We start from the raw sequence: 16,301 nt of genomic DNA, 5'->3' as shown, positions 1-16,301 counted from the left end.
GAAATTAGTTTTACCGTTTTAATTTAGTTTAGACGAGGTGTACCAAATTAATAATATGTTATCAACGTCAGTTGATTATATATTCAAATTAACTCAGAAATGGGGCAATGATCAAATTCTCTGCATTTACAATTCAACAAACAAAATACATTTCTTACACACTCTAAAATCAGAAGTTATATTCTACTCCTAGAACAGTTTATCTACTAACTTGATAGCATTTACTACAGTTACTTTCTCAAGTCATAAAGTATTTAATATTAAATATGTTGAATACTTTTTGATTTCCCTATACAATAAGTCAGTATGTGTTGACGGTACTTTGTTGTACGCATTGTATTGCGTAGGCTCACAATAAACACATAGTTACATGTATTTTTAAATGGAGATCAGCTAGTTGATATCTAAGGCTTGCAACATTATCTTTGTTGTCGACAGTTTTTCAACTGGGAATAGTTCCATTGATCAGACGGAACTCAGTTCATCTAATGCGATGCAATTGAAAAGTTACATATTTTGTAGAAGTGTTCTTGTTGCAATTCTCTCGGGATCTTCCAAAAGCATAACTGATGGCTTTGCTTCAGTTTGTTTCATGCAGCTACGTGGAAACAAAGACCCGCTTTCTGATTAATGCAGTATCCCGTTTACTGATTCAGTCTCTCATAGGACAGATGGCAGGGCCTCTCCTCAGAAGATGATCTTAGCCATTATTCAGAACATTGATTCTTCCTTGCCTTCTGTGAATTCGAGCAATTATTCTCCCATGACTCAGAAACTTTCTTCAGAGCAGTTTAGCTTCCATTTTGTTCCTCCGAACTCCGAGCCACTTCTTTCTCTTGCCTGGGGCGCTGTTCCTTCTGTGGGGCACAATTCTAGTGTGGGGAGCTCTGCGTTTCTGAAAGTCGCATGGGTTGTTGTGATTCTGTCTTCAACCCTTTGATTGGTTAGTTTGGTTATTTTGGGCTGTGCCCGAGTCCACGTGGGGTGTTTCTCATTGGTTGTTCTCATTGTGAGACAGCCCATTGTTCTCAATTGGTCCGTGGTTTCTTCCCTTGTCGGCTGCATTTATGAGAGGTACTGTTTTCTATCCCAGGTATCAAAGCATACTCAAAACTGTCTGTCTTGCCTTCTGCAAGATACTGCCGGTGCCAAATTGATTCATTCAGTGATGGGGGACGATCAAACACTTGTCCAGCAGTTAGTTTATGACTCTTTTTAAAAGCGTTCTTTATCAGTGGGGGAGTTTGTGGCCAGAAACCAAGTAGACACAGAGAATAGCTTAGGACCCCCTAATTTCATACACAGAATGATATTATGACCCACTCTGATGCTACATTGATAGTAAATTATACATGTGTTATACTGCAAAAGGACCCTCAACTAATTCACTGTTTCTAATATTGCACAATGTTTTAAAGGTGAAACCAGATTTCAAAATAACAGAATAGTACTTTCTATCTTACAAATTAAATAATTTTGAATGGATTCTATTTGATTTCCTCATTCTAGAATTGCATCTCTATATATTGGCTCCATTTGTGCTGTACTATACTTTACTTTGTTGTGGGGACCTCTTTCATTATGTTGTTTCCTGCATCACTTAAACATGTCCTTTCTGTGACTCAGCAGTTCTGAATGTGGTAAGTAGCACAAGGATTAGAGAACTCCCTGCTGTTATATGTCAATCTGATTCTTGCAGGTTTCTCAAAGCTACATTAAAAGTTGACTTATTTAGCTATTTGATCTTTTAAAATAATTTATGAATAATGTCAGTTTGACGAAACATATACTCAAAAACAATTTGGTGTTTGTTTGCATAATCCTTCTGAGTAATGTTAGCAAATATTATCAAAGTGCATTATAGAACCTTTCTTTCGTTGGTGCAAATCCAAATGTTAGAAAGGGCTTTACTTGACTAATTTTTTTATTTTATTTTTTTATCTTTCTGTAGATTATAAATTCTTTTTTGTAAAAATGTAAATATGGTATCTTTAAAAAAATGTAATGAAGTTTGCCCATATCTTGATACTGTATGTGATGCAAAGTACTTTATTGGCAAGAATAATTAGTGGGTTGAGGTCATGATACTCAACAAAGCCTTATCTTGATTGTACTGCCATTGATTGTATAAGGCTGTGGTATTAGACAAGTGAGAATGTGATCTAAGATGCCTGTTATCTTTTGCAAAAAAAAAAAATCATTGTACCTTTCGTGCTTAAATTAAAGGGGTTGTTGAATTACTTGCAATAACCATGGCACATGGTAGCTTTCCAAATAGTGTTGGCTGGAAAATACCTCTAGTAGGTCATTCATTTTGGTCTTACAAACACATTCCGTTTACAAAGCTGATTAGTTATCGATCTCTTTGCTCTATATTGAAGAAAAATCAATGAGTGCCAATCCCATTAGCTTCAACATTTCATGTCATGAAATCAAAACATCGTTGTACATGACAGATGATAAGATTATATAGACGTGTGTTTGATAGAAGCTATAAAGAAGTCACACACAGATGCTGAAAGTTTAATTCATATATTTACGCTGATCTTTTATGATGACTTGGTCTTTTACTAGGGGTGCAACTGTGTGTCCTAGGGAACTATATGTCAGAAACCTCCAATTTTTTTTTACATTTACACCATTTGTCTGTGACTAGTATCCATTTATTTAAAAAAATATAGGACTATATGCAAAACTTTTAAGAAAAAAAATAGCGTCATATATCAGCATTCTAAACATTATTTCATTTTGGAGAAAAGGAAGACTAAGCATATTAGCAGTGTACCTAAAACACAGACCTTGGTAGACAGCACATCAATGGTTCTTATGACCAAGAATGGCCTACCATAAATAACTGCCAAAAATAATGTATGCTTATGGCACTGTGCTTTTAAATACATATAGAAGTGAAAGAATGAGCTGAAATGAATGAAGCTATCCCACTTTATAAACTATAAAGAGATTTGTGTTACAACATGTCAGTGCTTTGCAACCACTACTTATAGAAGGTCTGGATGTTAAAATTATTAATGAAAAGCTGGTGAAAGTTTACTGCAGTCGTGGAGACCCACCGGTTTATCCTTAAGCAATACAAATGTGTCTGTCTCTCACATAAAAATCTCACTTACAGAAGGCAAGGATCCAGGATTTTTTGCCCATAGGCAATGAAAGTCTTTCATGATTTTAATGAAGTTGGCCATTTTGAACGACCACGGTCATTGGCTGGAACCGGGCAGACCCAATCTTTTAGCTCTTTGTAACATTATCGAAATGAAGTATAATTTGAAGAGAGTGAATATGTTCATTTTTGTTTGTTTGTTTGTTTTTGGCTAATTTAAACAAAAGTAATTTACAAATTAAGAGGGCAAACATATGAAGATATTATCTTTTATATTCTTCAGCGTTTGACAATTATTTAAATGGATACAGATATGTTGTTTTTAAATAAAATTCTTTAAAAAAAATCTATTGTAAGATAAGTAGATTAATTGCTGTAACAAAATAAACAAACAAAACAAAACAAAACAAAAAACATATTCATGTTCCTTGCCTTTTCTGTTTAGAAGTATATGAGTCAATTCTACTGTTAGAAAATGTCATGCTTTAAGTAAAATGGTAAATTCACAAAATATGTTCTGGAAAATGGATCTTAGTCATTTTAGGGATCCATTTCAAAGATCTAAACAGGGTTAGATCTAAATATTGTCGGCCTTTATTAATCCTGTGTACTTTTGCTAAGGAAGTCCAAGATTAGCACCGATCGGGGTCTGTGAAATTAGCTGAATACATTTTTGGGAGATGTTATTAGATTGTTAACATACTCCTAAAATATTTCCTTGTTATAATACTTCCCAGTACATTTATGTATAACCCTAACAACATTCATAGACAGTATATGATAAACCAAGACTATACATAGATTATTTCCTACCTCAAATACTGATATGGAGATTGTAGTGAACTTTTAACTGAGCACAGCCAATTCAGTTGAAGCAGTGTATTTTGTAATTGAGAGAATTTGCTGAAAGAACTGCAACATTTTAATCAGCTGTTCCTTTGGATGGTACAATCCTGTGCGAACCTAAAACTCTTTGCTGTTATGTTTGTATTTTACAGCCATTTCCATGATTTTCTGCTGCACTGCTTCAGTCTAAATGCATTGGTTCATTACTCAAAATAAATTGTCACAGTTCATTCTTAGTGCCTGGTTTATGAAAAGGTTTTTTTTTTATATACAGAAACACCTATAAAGCCATTTATTAAGACGTCAACGTGTTTGTCGACATTTATTTTTGCTATTTTAGATTGTTTAATACATTGGAAAAGTAAATACATTGGTTTCCCAGAAACCCAACACATACCAAATGAGTTGTTATTGTAGCTGGCAAAAAATAATCACTCAAATTCCACAGTGCGATACTTAAAAGTGACAACTTACTGGCAATAATGCCATGTTATGGAATAGTATAGATTATTTGTATAAATAAACCCCTTTCCAATAAAACTCTAACATGTATTTCTGTGGAGATTTCGGTTACATAGGGAATGATGCTATATGTTAAAGGCACAACTGTTTAACCTGTCAAAGTGTATTCTAAAAAATGAAACTAAGAATGAACCCTTGTATCTTATTGATTTCATGTATAAACATCAAGCTGTGCCAGTGTATTTGTAAAAGAAACACAGTGAGTAATTTTCAGTCCCTGCTCTCATAAGTAATCCCTTCTCTTTTCCACAGAAATGCTGTTCTCAAACAGTTGCATGCCGTTCTTGGGCTCAGCTGACGGGCTTAATTTCCAAACCCTGCTGCTGGATGAGGAAAGGGGACTCATTCTGCTGGGAGCCAAAGACCACATTTTTTTGCTTGGTTTGGATGATTTAAACAAGAACCCACGGAAGGTACTGCACTTTTATTTTTCTCCGGTTACCCCTGACGTACAGTATATATCCTTTCCATCAAATTCTGCAATGTTTTCAGAATTGTCTAAAAACAAGTTCATAATGTGACCTCTTACCCTGACCACATAAAAAATGATATCATTCAACTGTCTACCGTTTTAGGTAATCTAAAGATACTTAGTTAAAGGAAGTAATTTGTCGCACATTTAACACCAAGCAGTTGACAGTGGATATGTTGTTGTCAGATAGCTCATTGGGACCCTTATATTATTATATATATATATATATATATATATATATATATATATATATATATATATATATATATATATATATATATATATATATATATATAGATATATAGATATATATATATATATATATATATATATATATATATATATGGAAGAAAATATAAGGTACAAGCCAGAAACAACATGTAACATATCAGATTAAATGCATATCCCTGTATCTACACACAACTGTAGATCCCTTTATATTGCACAGTTTCCTTCACAGGGAACCAGTCTAATAAAATCATTTTCTGAGAAACCTTTACTATCTGTTAGTATTACGCTGTTATGTACAAAATAATAGAAACAAACGTGTACCATTGTATAGTGTTGGTATAAAATGAGAACATCTAATAAACTCTAAGGAACAGCTCCTAGTTATTAAAACTAGAAGCATAAGTATAAAACTCTCACAAAAGTAATTGGTGGCAGTTGCATAGATTTGCTTTACTACTTCCAGATCACACAAAGGTTGCCTTCAGTCTTTGTTTTGCACATGGTTATAAAATTCAAAATTGGCATTCTCACTGCGTAAAAACAGTTCTAATTTTCTTTGTCATGCAATTTAACTCAAATGTCAGCCTTCACTTGTTATTTGCCCTGGTCTGTAAATGTAAGTTTTCTTCTTCATTTTTAACATCATGAAGTCTGACATAAAATCATACACATACATCACAGTCATTTAAAAAGGCTCCAGTTCTGTTGGATAATCTGCACTAGCAGCTAGGTGACAGAATGTGGTGTTTTGTCTGTGTAGTATTTAGACAGTTCCTTTGTTTGCCTTGGCTATGTGCCAGTGAGCTCCAATCCAGCCCAATTTTACACGAAAAAAATAAATAAAACACACATGTCAGGACTGAGGGGTTATGTATTGTTGTCTCTGCAAGGGCACAAGAGACCAAGACAATAGGCCACTTGAAGCTGTTGCCATCTATGGACCATTTGTTGCTTAATATTTCATCCCTTCCAAATCCAAACCCAACTGACTTTAAATCAGAAGTACAACATCCACATACTTGTCTGTGTTTCAAGGATCATGGTTGTTTTGACACTTTTTGTCTGCTGTCAGATAGACTTTTTTTTTTTTTTTTAAACTGCTGGACTAACAGGGATTACCTATTTTATCTTTTCAATTCAAACTGTTTGTGCAGCAGTTAGTGTACTTTCTTTTTTTCAATAAGATTGTTTTTTCTTCATTTGGTTCTCAGGATTCGGTGGGCTTTTTAAATTACATTTTTATGTAATTTCTATTGAATGTGGCACACTTCCTTAATTACACATTCAAGAGGGGGGACATTAGCATTTACTACATTCAACAAATGCAATTTTGCTTCATGTTTATCGTAACATCTTATTTTGTTTTGCTAAAAATAGCAAAAACTAGCAGTACTGTAGGTACACCACTTTACTCTTCGGAGGCTGGTAGTGGGTGTAGTAGTGCCATTGTTTCCCATTCTAGTACTCTTAGAAATTCCACAGAATTAAAAACAAGATTCCCACACCACCAAACCAGCCAATTAGTTCTTATAGGTTCTCAAGTCCTTGAATCCTATCAATCATTACACTATGTAACACAATTTTTGTTCCTGGGTAGTAAGTGTTATTTCCTAATTGCTTATGCCTCAAAAGTATAGAACATGGCTATTATTCCCCACAAACTTTGCTTTTGTGACCAGGAAAATGGAAGTGAGTAGTTTTCTGAGATTTACAATTATACTGTAAATACAGTATAATTGTAAATCTCGAAAAACTACTCACTTCTAAATCTTTTGTAGTCATCTTTGTATTACTTTAGTATAAATACATGTTAATTTGGATTCATATGTTGTTTTTTTCTGACTTTATGTGAACAAAGACACATATTTGCTCATTTTCCCATTGGAAATAGTGATATTTTGAAATATCACTGTCCTGGTCACAAAAGCAAAGTTTGTGGGGAATAATAGCCATGTTCTATACTTTTGAGGCATAAGCAATTAGGAAATTTTTATTTGTTACACAGTGTTATCATGCCCACGTCTGGGAGATAATGCAAGGACAGTCAGTTCCGTGTAATTTAGCATTGATAGTTTTGAGAGGCTGTAAGGACTTTGCAAGTGTTGCACTGACAGTGAGTGAAGAATGTTAGTCTCAGTAGAAATGTGGACTGTTTTTATTTTTGACCACATCGAACTGTAAGATTGCTAAAAATAACTTAGTTGATCACACAGATAATATCTGGTACACTGTGCTGAATAATATTGTCATGAATTGGCATCTCACCCCATTGAATTGAATTGAAAAGCAAGGGCTGGATGTGAACCTCATATCATATGGTTAAAAAAACTAATGTCTTACCATTCAACTAAAGAACAAGCTCTGGTCGAGTACCGATCTTATGCTGTATGCCCTCTTCAGAGGAGCTTCACTGACATTTGTACTGTGGCTAGCTGGGCTACGCCACATACATTCTCCAGGTCCTACCACCTTAAAGTGGTAGATCCTTCCCTGCCTTCATTAGGTACGAGGGTCTTTGAGGTTGCACGCTCTTGCCGTTAACCCTTGGGTTCGGTTCTGATGCATCCCTCATCTACTGCTGTTCCTTCTCCCTCATGACTGCTCTGGTATACTTTCCCATAAGTATGTTGGTGGTCATCTTGGAATTGAAAGGGAACGTTAGGTTACATACCGTAACCCTGGTTCCCTGAAAGAGAAGACAACAACCAACTAGTGAGCTCGCTTCGATCGCGCTCACGGGTTCGATGCAAAAGAGAAAATAGCTTCCGTGGGTTGACTGTTTAATCCCTTGTTTGGCGGGACCGAGGACGTCACCCAAGGAAGGGGCCTATTGGCAGCTCTGATATAAAATGCTCAGTGAATACCTACCAATAGGCAGGCATATCCCATAAGTATGCTGGTGGTCGTCTTCTCTTTCAGGGAACCAGGGTTACGGTAAGTAACCTAACGTTTTATTGGTATTTGAGACATTTTATAAAATCAACTTGACTATTTATTGGTTGGCATAGTTTGAGTGAAGTAGTTGCCAGACAAATTAATGAGCTGCAAGCCATGTGGAAGGTATTTTATATCTGTAAACTGTGTCAATTCCTAATTTGGCTTGCATTCCTGTTACTAGATTTGTTACAAGAAAGTCCTCTTATGGTTGCCTTTGTCAGAAATATCTTTGTCCCTCTTCACTGCCCAAAGTATCCAATCACAGTTAATTTGCTTGAAACCAGCAGTTCTCTCTTTGTTGTAAAAAAATAAATAAAAATACAGTGTTACCTCATTAACCTCAATGCATTACTCTATTGGAAATGTATGCATCCCTTATGATTAATTTAAAATAACCTTCAATAAGAAAGCTTTGGGGAATTCAATTAGCAAAGGTTCCTTCACAGGTTTGACAAGACAAAATACAAATAAGCATACAGTCAGTTGGAAGACACTTGATTATGGTGACTAGAGCCACTAAGCCACCCTACTTGTTTAATTTCTGGCGTCCCAATGTTTTTTGTTGAGAACAGTACATCAGCATCTTGTTTGTAGTGGTTTGACATTGTCTTTCACTGCATATAAGTTCTTACATTGACAAAATGAAGTAACAATAATATTTGACTTTCAGATTTCAATTTCAATAAACTGCAGTATAATTAACAGGTCTTGTTCTATTTTTAGACCACAGTGAATAGTTCTAGAATAAGAAATACACAATGATGTCATCACTTGAACTCTAATCCTTCTACAATGTGCATGTTAAGATGACAGATTTGTCTTTGTTAATGCCAAAGGGGGAGGAGGGACTATTGTCAACATTTGCAGTTCTCCACAAAACTTGAAGTAGCATTTCAAACAAACTTTTTTTTTGCAGATTCACTGGCCTGCCTCTAAAGAAAAATTTGAACAATGTAAACTAGCTGGGAAAAATGCATATGTGAGTACAGTATGACTAATTCAAAGCTTAATTAAACAAAACAAAAAAACAAAACACAAGTGCTTCTTATCTAGTTGTGGACTTTTAGAACTCAAGTTCCAATATGACAATCTAATAAAAGCTGCTACATTTTTCTAATAAAATATATGGTCACGCTACTCTTTAGTAGTGCTTGCTGAGATTGAAAAAATACATTTTTTAGCTAACTTAACTCATTTCTTTTTTTCTCCCCTACAGACAGAGTGTGCAAATTTCATCAGGGTTCTCCACAGCTATAACAAGACTCATGTGTATGCCTGTGGCACAGGAGCCTTCCACCCTGTGTGTGGATTTATTGAAACTGGAGGCCGTGGCGAGGTGAAGTAATCCTAGTCACTGACACAATGGGGCAGGAAATAGACGGATATTCATCTATCAAAAACAGTTTATTTTGTCATCAGTTATTACAGCTATGGCAACATGTGGTAATGAGGCAAAATGTTAGGCATGAGAGAGGTAGAACAATTCAAGTAAAGAACTAGGCTGCTCATATGAAAGAAAATGTAGCTGTCAGCTTGCTGATTATTTGGAGACTTTCCGTTCCAGTCTCTACAGTTACATTTTAAATGTAATACTCGAAAAGGTCAGTAACACACTCTAAAACATCTTTTCCATTGTCATATGCATTGTTAGTGATTGTTTTTACTGTGTATAATTGATGTACATAATAACCTATACATTTACATATAGCGGCATAGTTTTCCTGTTAGCAAGCATCACAATGTTATATGGCAAGTTAACAACAATGATTAGAAGTGTACTAGCTAGTGTTGTTTCGCTCAAATTAAGTTACACTCTCAAGACATGTGCTGTATGCTACTACTTTTTATTATCCAATGGCATATTTTTAAAAAGGCTTACATTATTAATAACATAAATCTGTTTTTTTTTTTTTTTGTCACAACAGGAAACCACATTTCGTCTGAATAAACAGAGTTTGGAATCTGGTAGACTGAAATGCCCCTTTGATCCATGGCAGCCATTTGCTTCTGTTTTAACAGGTGAGGAAGATAAAATTAAGTTGTCTTTTTGAAATCAGTTAGATAATTCAAATGCACAAATGTAAACTATATGCTATGCTAACCACAAAAAGAAAAAGAAACATACTGTTTCTCCTTATTTGTAAATCCTTAACTGATAACCAGTGTTTGATATTAAGAAAATGCACCACATGATGACCACATGATGATAACCATTATGGGGAATGTTGACAGCATAATAGAAGCCTGGCAAAATATTGGGTTTGGGACAAATGTGTTATCTTATAATTGTAATCTCTCTGCCATGCACTTTCATGGGGATTCCAAACCCTGCTGTAAAACAATCCAGTTTGGAAAAAAAAACTGTTGTCACAGAGGGTTGTGATAGCAGACTGTGTAAAGCAGAATGACCGATCCTTTTGAAGTTTGACTAAGAGCGGAAGCGACACATAATTGACACTTTAAATTAAAATCCAGGAACTTTATAAAAGGAAAGATCAAAACTCTTCACATAATAGTTATAACTGCGGGATGTGTCAAGGGCTTATCTCCTCTTGTTAGCTCATCATTTTACACTTTCTTAACTGTACAGTAAAAATTCCTTTTCTTAATATCATAGGGATAAAACTGTATTTTAAAAAAAACGTTTTTATTAACAGAAAAATATATGGAAATATATTGCATTTGGAAAAAACAAGTCTGCAAAAAAAAAGACAATTATCATCTTTATGATTTATGCATGCTCTGAGCTTTCATTTGACCTGTGTATAAAGGAATGTATGGATGTTGAATGCCATTTAATCACCACAAATCTTCACCATTCATGGTAGATTACATACAAGCCTTCACTTTGAAGTCGGGGGGTCCTTGTCTGGGTTAAGAGAATAAGACAGTGTTCTGCTGTTTATCCCTTTATAATGTGAATCATGATTTGTGATCATTGCTCTTCATATGGTCATTTATTCTGTAATACAGATTTGAGCAGCTAGAACAGCATCTTCATGGATGTTAGATTTTTATTTTATTTTATTTTATTTTTTATTTATTTATTTTTATTTATTTTTGCATTCAAAAGTTTTCATTGATCTGAAGCTTTATTAAATCTGACAAAGACCACAGGAGTCTCCCAGACATATATGGAAAAAAAAAATATCATTATTAAGGTTTTTTTTTGTTTCAACTGTAAGAACATAAGATCGTATTGCTGCCTTTTTCAATAAATCTTACTCCTTATGACTGACCGTGACAATCATTAGTCATATTCATCTTCTATGTTGACAGTCCCATACTATTTAAAGTACAGTACTAGAGTTAACAGAATGCCAGACTAATGTTCTTGATATACAATAAGTTTGTTGAGTTTGGCAGAAGTAACACAAGCTGTATTTTTTGTGCAAGTTGAAACAAGTGGAAAGGAATTTGCTGGAGTGTATAATTTCTGAAAGAAGAAGTTTAGAGTCTGTTAGTAAAGGTTACCTCTGGATGGGCCGTGGTCATTGCCTTTCTTTTAGCTAGGCAAACACTAATTATACCACCCATTCCTCATCATGACATGTAGCTTTTCTGAACATGCTATTGTTGCTTCTCTGAAGAGGAGACTGGTTTTCTGATTGATGTCTATATAAACACTTGCTGTAAAGCCTGACTGAAAGGCATGATAGCAACAATGGCTATGAATCCCCTGTATTTGTTTGGTTAAAGGTCCATTATTGGAACAGGGAGCATCTTTTACCTGAGAAGACCTGAACAAGACATATTGAAGCAGTATTTCCACTGTATTATAGTATTTCTTTATAGGAATATTTGGCCATATACAGTATGCAGCCAAGCAGAGTGCAAAAGTTTGTGTTAATTTAAACAATACAGTAACTTAAAAAAATAAATAAATAAATGAAAAATGCTGCAGTAATATAATGTACAATTTTTTTTTTCTTCAAGATATGCAGGTCTACTCTCTTTTACTTCAGGTTTAAGTGGCTGTTTTTCTGTGCAGACAAAATAATACTGTGAATCATTATCTTTTTGTTGTTTCTAACCAGTAGGTTGTCATGGATACTATTCACATTTGTATAAGGTAATCATATACAGTACAGTACATCTGCATTACTGCATTGTAATGCTTTGATATGTGTATTGCTTATCAGAGCAAAACTGTGCAATATAAAATAGTATTTATGTGTGCCAATGTTAAGTATTATGTTATTAGGAATAGCAGAACTACATGTACTATAGCCACGCATCTGTTACAGCTCTGGTATAGTTTGGTGACCCCACTGTTAGTCTCAGTAATGAAAACCAGGTTCAAGCCCTTTTCCAATGTTTACTGATGACAAGGATCTGACACTTTTATAATATGCAGCTATTATCATCTGAACACTTGTTTGAGGCCAAATGCAGGACTGTCACTCAAGTTCAGGTTTCTTAAATGTATGGGTATGGCGTTGTAATTGATGAGTATGAGTAAGACCTGCTCAAGCAAGTCTTTCTGAGATTAAGGTCTCACCTCCTCCAGTAACATTGTTATGTTTCTGAAGGAAGCCCTTGCTCAGAGAGATTTTAACTGGAATGACTTAAGCAATGGCTAAAAATAACTAGGACTGTCTACAACTGAACACTGAGGCACAGAATACTGCTAGTGTAAATCACAGCCTTGGCTAACCAAACTAATTAAAATACCCCCAATTGTGAGCCAACAAATCGTGCACACGTGAATAAAAAGGAGAACAGCTGGTACATGGATTCTAGTTTAACAGCATTTCGTGGACACTGCCAAGTTTTTTCAATGTATATCTATAGCTGTTACTTCTCTCATTGCACACCCTGTTCAATTAAACCTCTGCTTGTTTTCATATTTACAGATGAGTACCTTTATGCTGGGACTGCATCGGATTTTCTTGGCAAGGACACGACGTTCACTCGTTCTCTGGGACCACCGTATGATCGACATTACTTAAGAACTGATATTTCTGAACACTATTGGATAAATGGTAAATTTTAAAGACTGTATTAGTCACCCACAAAAACAAAAGAAAAGGTTCATATTATGTTTTAATGTGTCAATGTAAAGCTCCCTCCTCTGATCTCTCAGTTACTGGTTGTTGGTTCAATTCCAGTTTCCCATCCATACCACTGATGAAGGGCATTAACATGATCCTTTTGACTTTAATCACTGTAGTCTCTCTACCTAGTTGAAGCTCTATACTTTGTTCTGCAGTTGATCTCAAATGTTCATCTGATAGTGTAAACAACCACAGTACTGTATGCCCCTCCCACTTACCCAGGAGGTCCACTTTGTTTTCATTTTAACAGAGTCAAAGCTTGATTTAGTTCTTCACATAAGACCAGATAGGATGAAAGAGAACACATATCCTTGTGTCTGCTCTTTTTCCATAGTTTATAATGCTGTAGTTGCGTGACTCGAAGATGGTCTTCTTGTTGTTTGTTTTATTTTTTATAAAATGCATTTTTTTTGCACTAATGTGCTTCATAACCTTGGTATGCATCAAATGTTTACATACGTTTTCCAAATGTCACAGAATGCCAAGCTTTAAGCATTTTTATTTTATTTGTATCAGATCACATATACTTGCTTCCAAATGATCCCCTGGGCTGGTACATGTTCCAGAACATGATTCAATATCCTTTTCGTGGACAGATATTTATCTTTCCTAGTAGGAAATAATGATGGATGTCAGGTCCAGTAGCATACAGTGCTTATTCTTGTGAATACTGTACACTTGGTTCTTTGATTTCAAGTATTTATTCCTGGAGGATACAAATGTTGCCCTTTGAATTGGTGATATAATGGGGCAAGTTCAGCATGGAAAAGGGGGTCTTGGTCTCAGTTCAGCTCCTCCTACATGGAACAAAGCAGCTCCAGCTCAACGGAGGAAGCTGGTAGTCAACGAGGTGCAAAAGCGGGAGGAGAGGATGAGATGTGTAAAGGCTGTTTTCCAGGCCAAGCAGGGAGAATGGATGAGATGGGAGAGTGTGGAACACCTCTTTATGATCGGCTGGCAAGACCTATGGACAATGGAAAAAAGAAGATTTTTTTTTTCAACATATGATGTTTTCCCATCACCACAGAACCTATACCTCTGGGTAGGAGAAGATCCCTCATGTCCTTTGTGTTCATCACTTTAAGGCACATTTTGACAGGATGTAAGGCGGGTCTTAGCCAAGGACAGTTTACTTGGCACCATGACCAGGTGCTGCGATGTTTGGCCTTAGCATTGAAGACAAGAGTAACAAGACCAATAAGTTGCCACCAGTTCCATCAAAACATTACACACAAAAGACAACATTCCTCATCCCAGGAGAGCAACCGCGAAGAAAAGGTGTTAAAAGCAAGCCTCATCCAGGACAACTGGAAGCTGCTAAAGATTGGAAAATGCTGGCAGATGTTGGTCAACGGCTTACTTTTCCACCTGAGATTGCCACCACTAATCTTTGACTAGATATTGTCTTGTGGTCTGGATCAGCACTCCTTGTTCACCTGGTAGAGTTAACTGTGCCATGGGAGGATGCTGTAGATGAGGCGTACGAGAGGAAGAAACTGCGGTATGCTCAACTAGCCACTGAAGCGGAACAGCAAGGATGGAGAGTCCAGGTTTACCCAGTGGAGGTGGGTTGTCAAGGATTTGACGAAACAGAGGATGGAAAGTGCCCACTTAAAGACCCCAGAGATGTACCCTACTTAGCTCAATCTAGACGGTTGTCATGCTGATGCGCTGGGGAGACCGCACTGTGGTTGATCCCCGGAGCCAGCATGGCAGCCGTTGTGTGTGCTGATGCGCTAGGGAGGCAAAATAAGTTGATCCCTGGAGCCAGAATTACACTTCAGCCATCAACACCAGGCAGAAGGATATCTACATCATCAGATAGAAGGAAATGCAAATGGATGGAGACACAGATGGATCACATTAGTTTACTGCAAAGCTACGTCATAGTTGGTGGTTGTCTTGGCGAAAGCCGGGTTCAAATCAGCATGAAGTTTTAATATCTACTACTCTCATGTAATGGAAATCTTGAACCTAAATCATTTACCTAAAAATAATAATGTATTCCTTATATCAATTATACTGTACATGTTTTATATTGTGCAACTCATTCACATGAGATCTGAAGGGGCTGCATTTATTAACGCCAAAGTCATTTTGCTTCCTGTGTAAGCATGTAGGCATCTTGTAACTGTGCAAAAAAAAAAAAAAAAAGAAAAAAAGGTTGAGAATGATTAAGCTTCATTTGCAAAAGTATCTCCTCAAATCTATACTCATCAATCCAGGCTGTGGAATATTGACATTTCTGCATTTTATTTAGAATTCCCCCGGAACCTTGAATTTTGCAACTGGTACTATAGATAGCAGCAAATGAGCAGCAGATATCAGATGTTTCCATAAGTTTTAAATAGCCGCAGCCAGTGTATCTTAGTTATAGATCGCATCTTGTAATTCAAAAGCAGCTCCCTCAATACTCAGTTGTGGTACCAATATTTGATGCTTATGCTATAACTTGAAATGCCCACACTACTAGAAAGTATGGCTAGTTCTTGCTATGATACATGTATTGTTATTTATTATATTTCAGAGGGTAAGTTTATTGCAGCTCATCAAATTCCAGACACCTACAATCCTGATGATGATAAGATCTACTTCTTCTTTCGAGAAACTTCTAGAGAGGGCAGCGTCTTTGACAAAACTATCTTTTCAAGAGTAGCTCGAGTGTGCAAGGTAAGACCCCAGGTTTAAGGTCTGTATCTTCAATCCAGTATGATTACTGTCTTAAACCACTTAAAACTACTGTCTTTTTTCCAAACCCCTTTTAGTACATGTGCCATTTATGTGCCGTTATTTATTTATTTTTATCATTTCTGATATTTGTAGTTTGTTTATACATGACATGATTAAATAAAATAATGTTCCTTCCTAAATATATCTTCTAAGACAGAAAACATCCCCCAGCCCTAAGTCTACCAATCTGTTTTAGTTTACTTTTTGGGTTGGGCTGTTGATGTCTCACCCTATTTATAGCTTACTACATTCAAGGTTCACTTCAGCTTAAATGACAGTCTGGTCTTCTATTTTCAGAATGTAAACTGTAAGATTGTATGTTCTTCAATAAATAAGTGTACAATGTATTTATCACAGACGCATGTTTTTAAGTCAGATTAAAAATACA

General features: G+C 35.8%; 1 protein-coding gene across 1 annotated transcript in view; it reads left to right on the top strand.

Moving 5' to 3' along the window:
* sema3d (sema domain, immunoglobulin domain (Ig), short basic domain, secreted, (semaphorin) 3D) overlaps positions 1-16,301 on the top strand; it is a 54,223-nt gene that overhangs the window by 17,124 nt on the left and 20,798 nt on the right. Inside the window, exons 3-8 of the mRNA XM_041254615.1 lie at positions 4,739-4,899; positions 9,043-9,105; positions 9,343-9,462; positions 10,052-10,145; positions 12,983-13,111; positions 15,711-15,853. Coding sequence (XP_041110549.1) covers positions 4,739-4,899; positions 9,043-9,105; positions 9,343-9,462; positions 10,052-10,145; positions 12,983-13,111; positions 15,711-15,853 — 710 coding nt within the window. The remainder of the gene's footprint in view (positions 1-4,738; positions 4,900-9,042; positions 9,106-9,342; positions 9,463-10,051; positions 10,146-12,982; positions 13,112-15,710; positions 15,854-16,301) is intronic.

Source organism: Polyodon spathula, chromosome 7 (genome assembly GCF_017654505.1).
Source record: "Polyodon spathula isolate WHYD16114869_AA chromosome 7, ASM1765450v1, whole genome shotgun sequence".
Lineage (NCBI taxonomy): Eukaryota > Metazoa > Chordata > Actinopteri > Acipenseriformes > Polyodontidae > Polyodon > Polyodon spathula.
The sequence above is the reverse complement of the archived record's forward strand: the minus strand, read 5'-3'. Positions and strand labels throughout refer to the sequence as shown.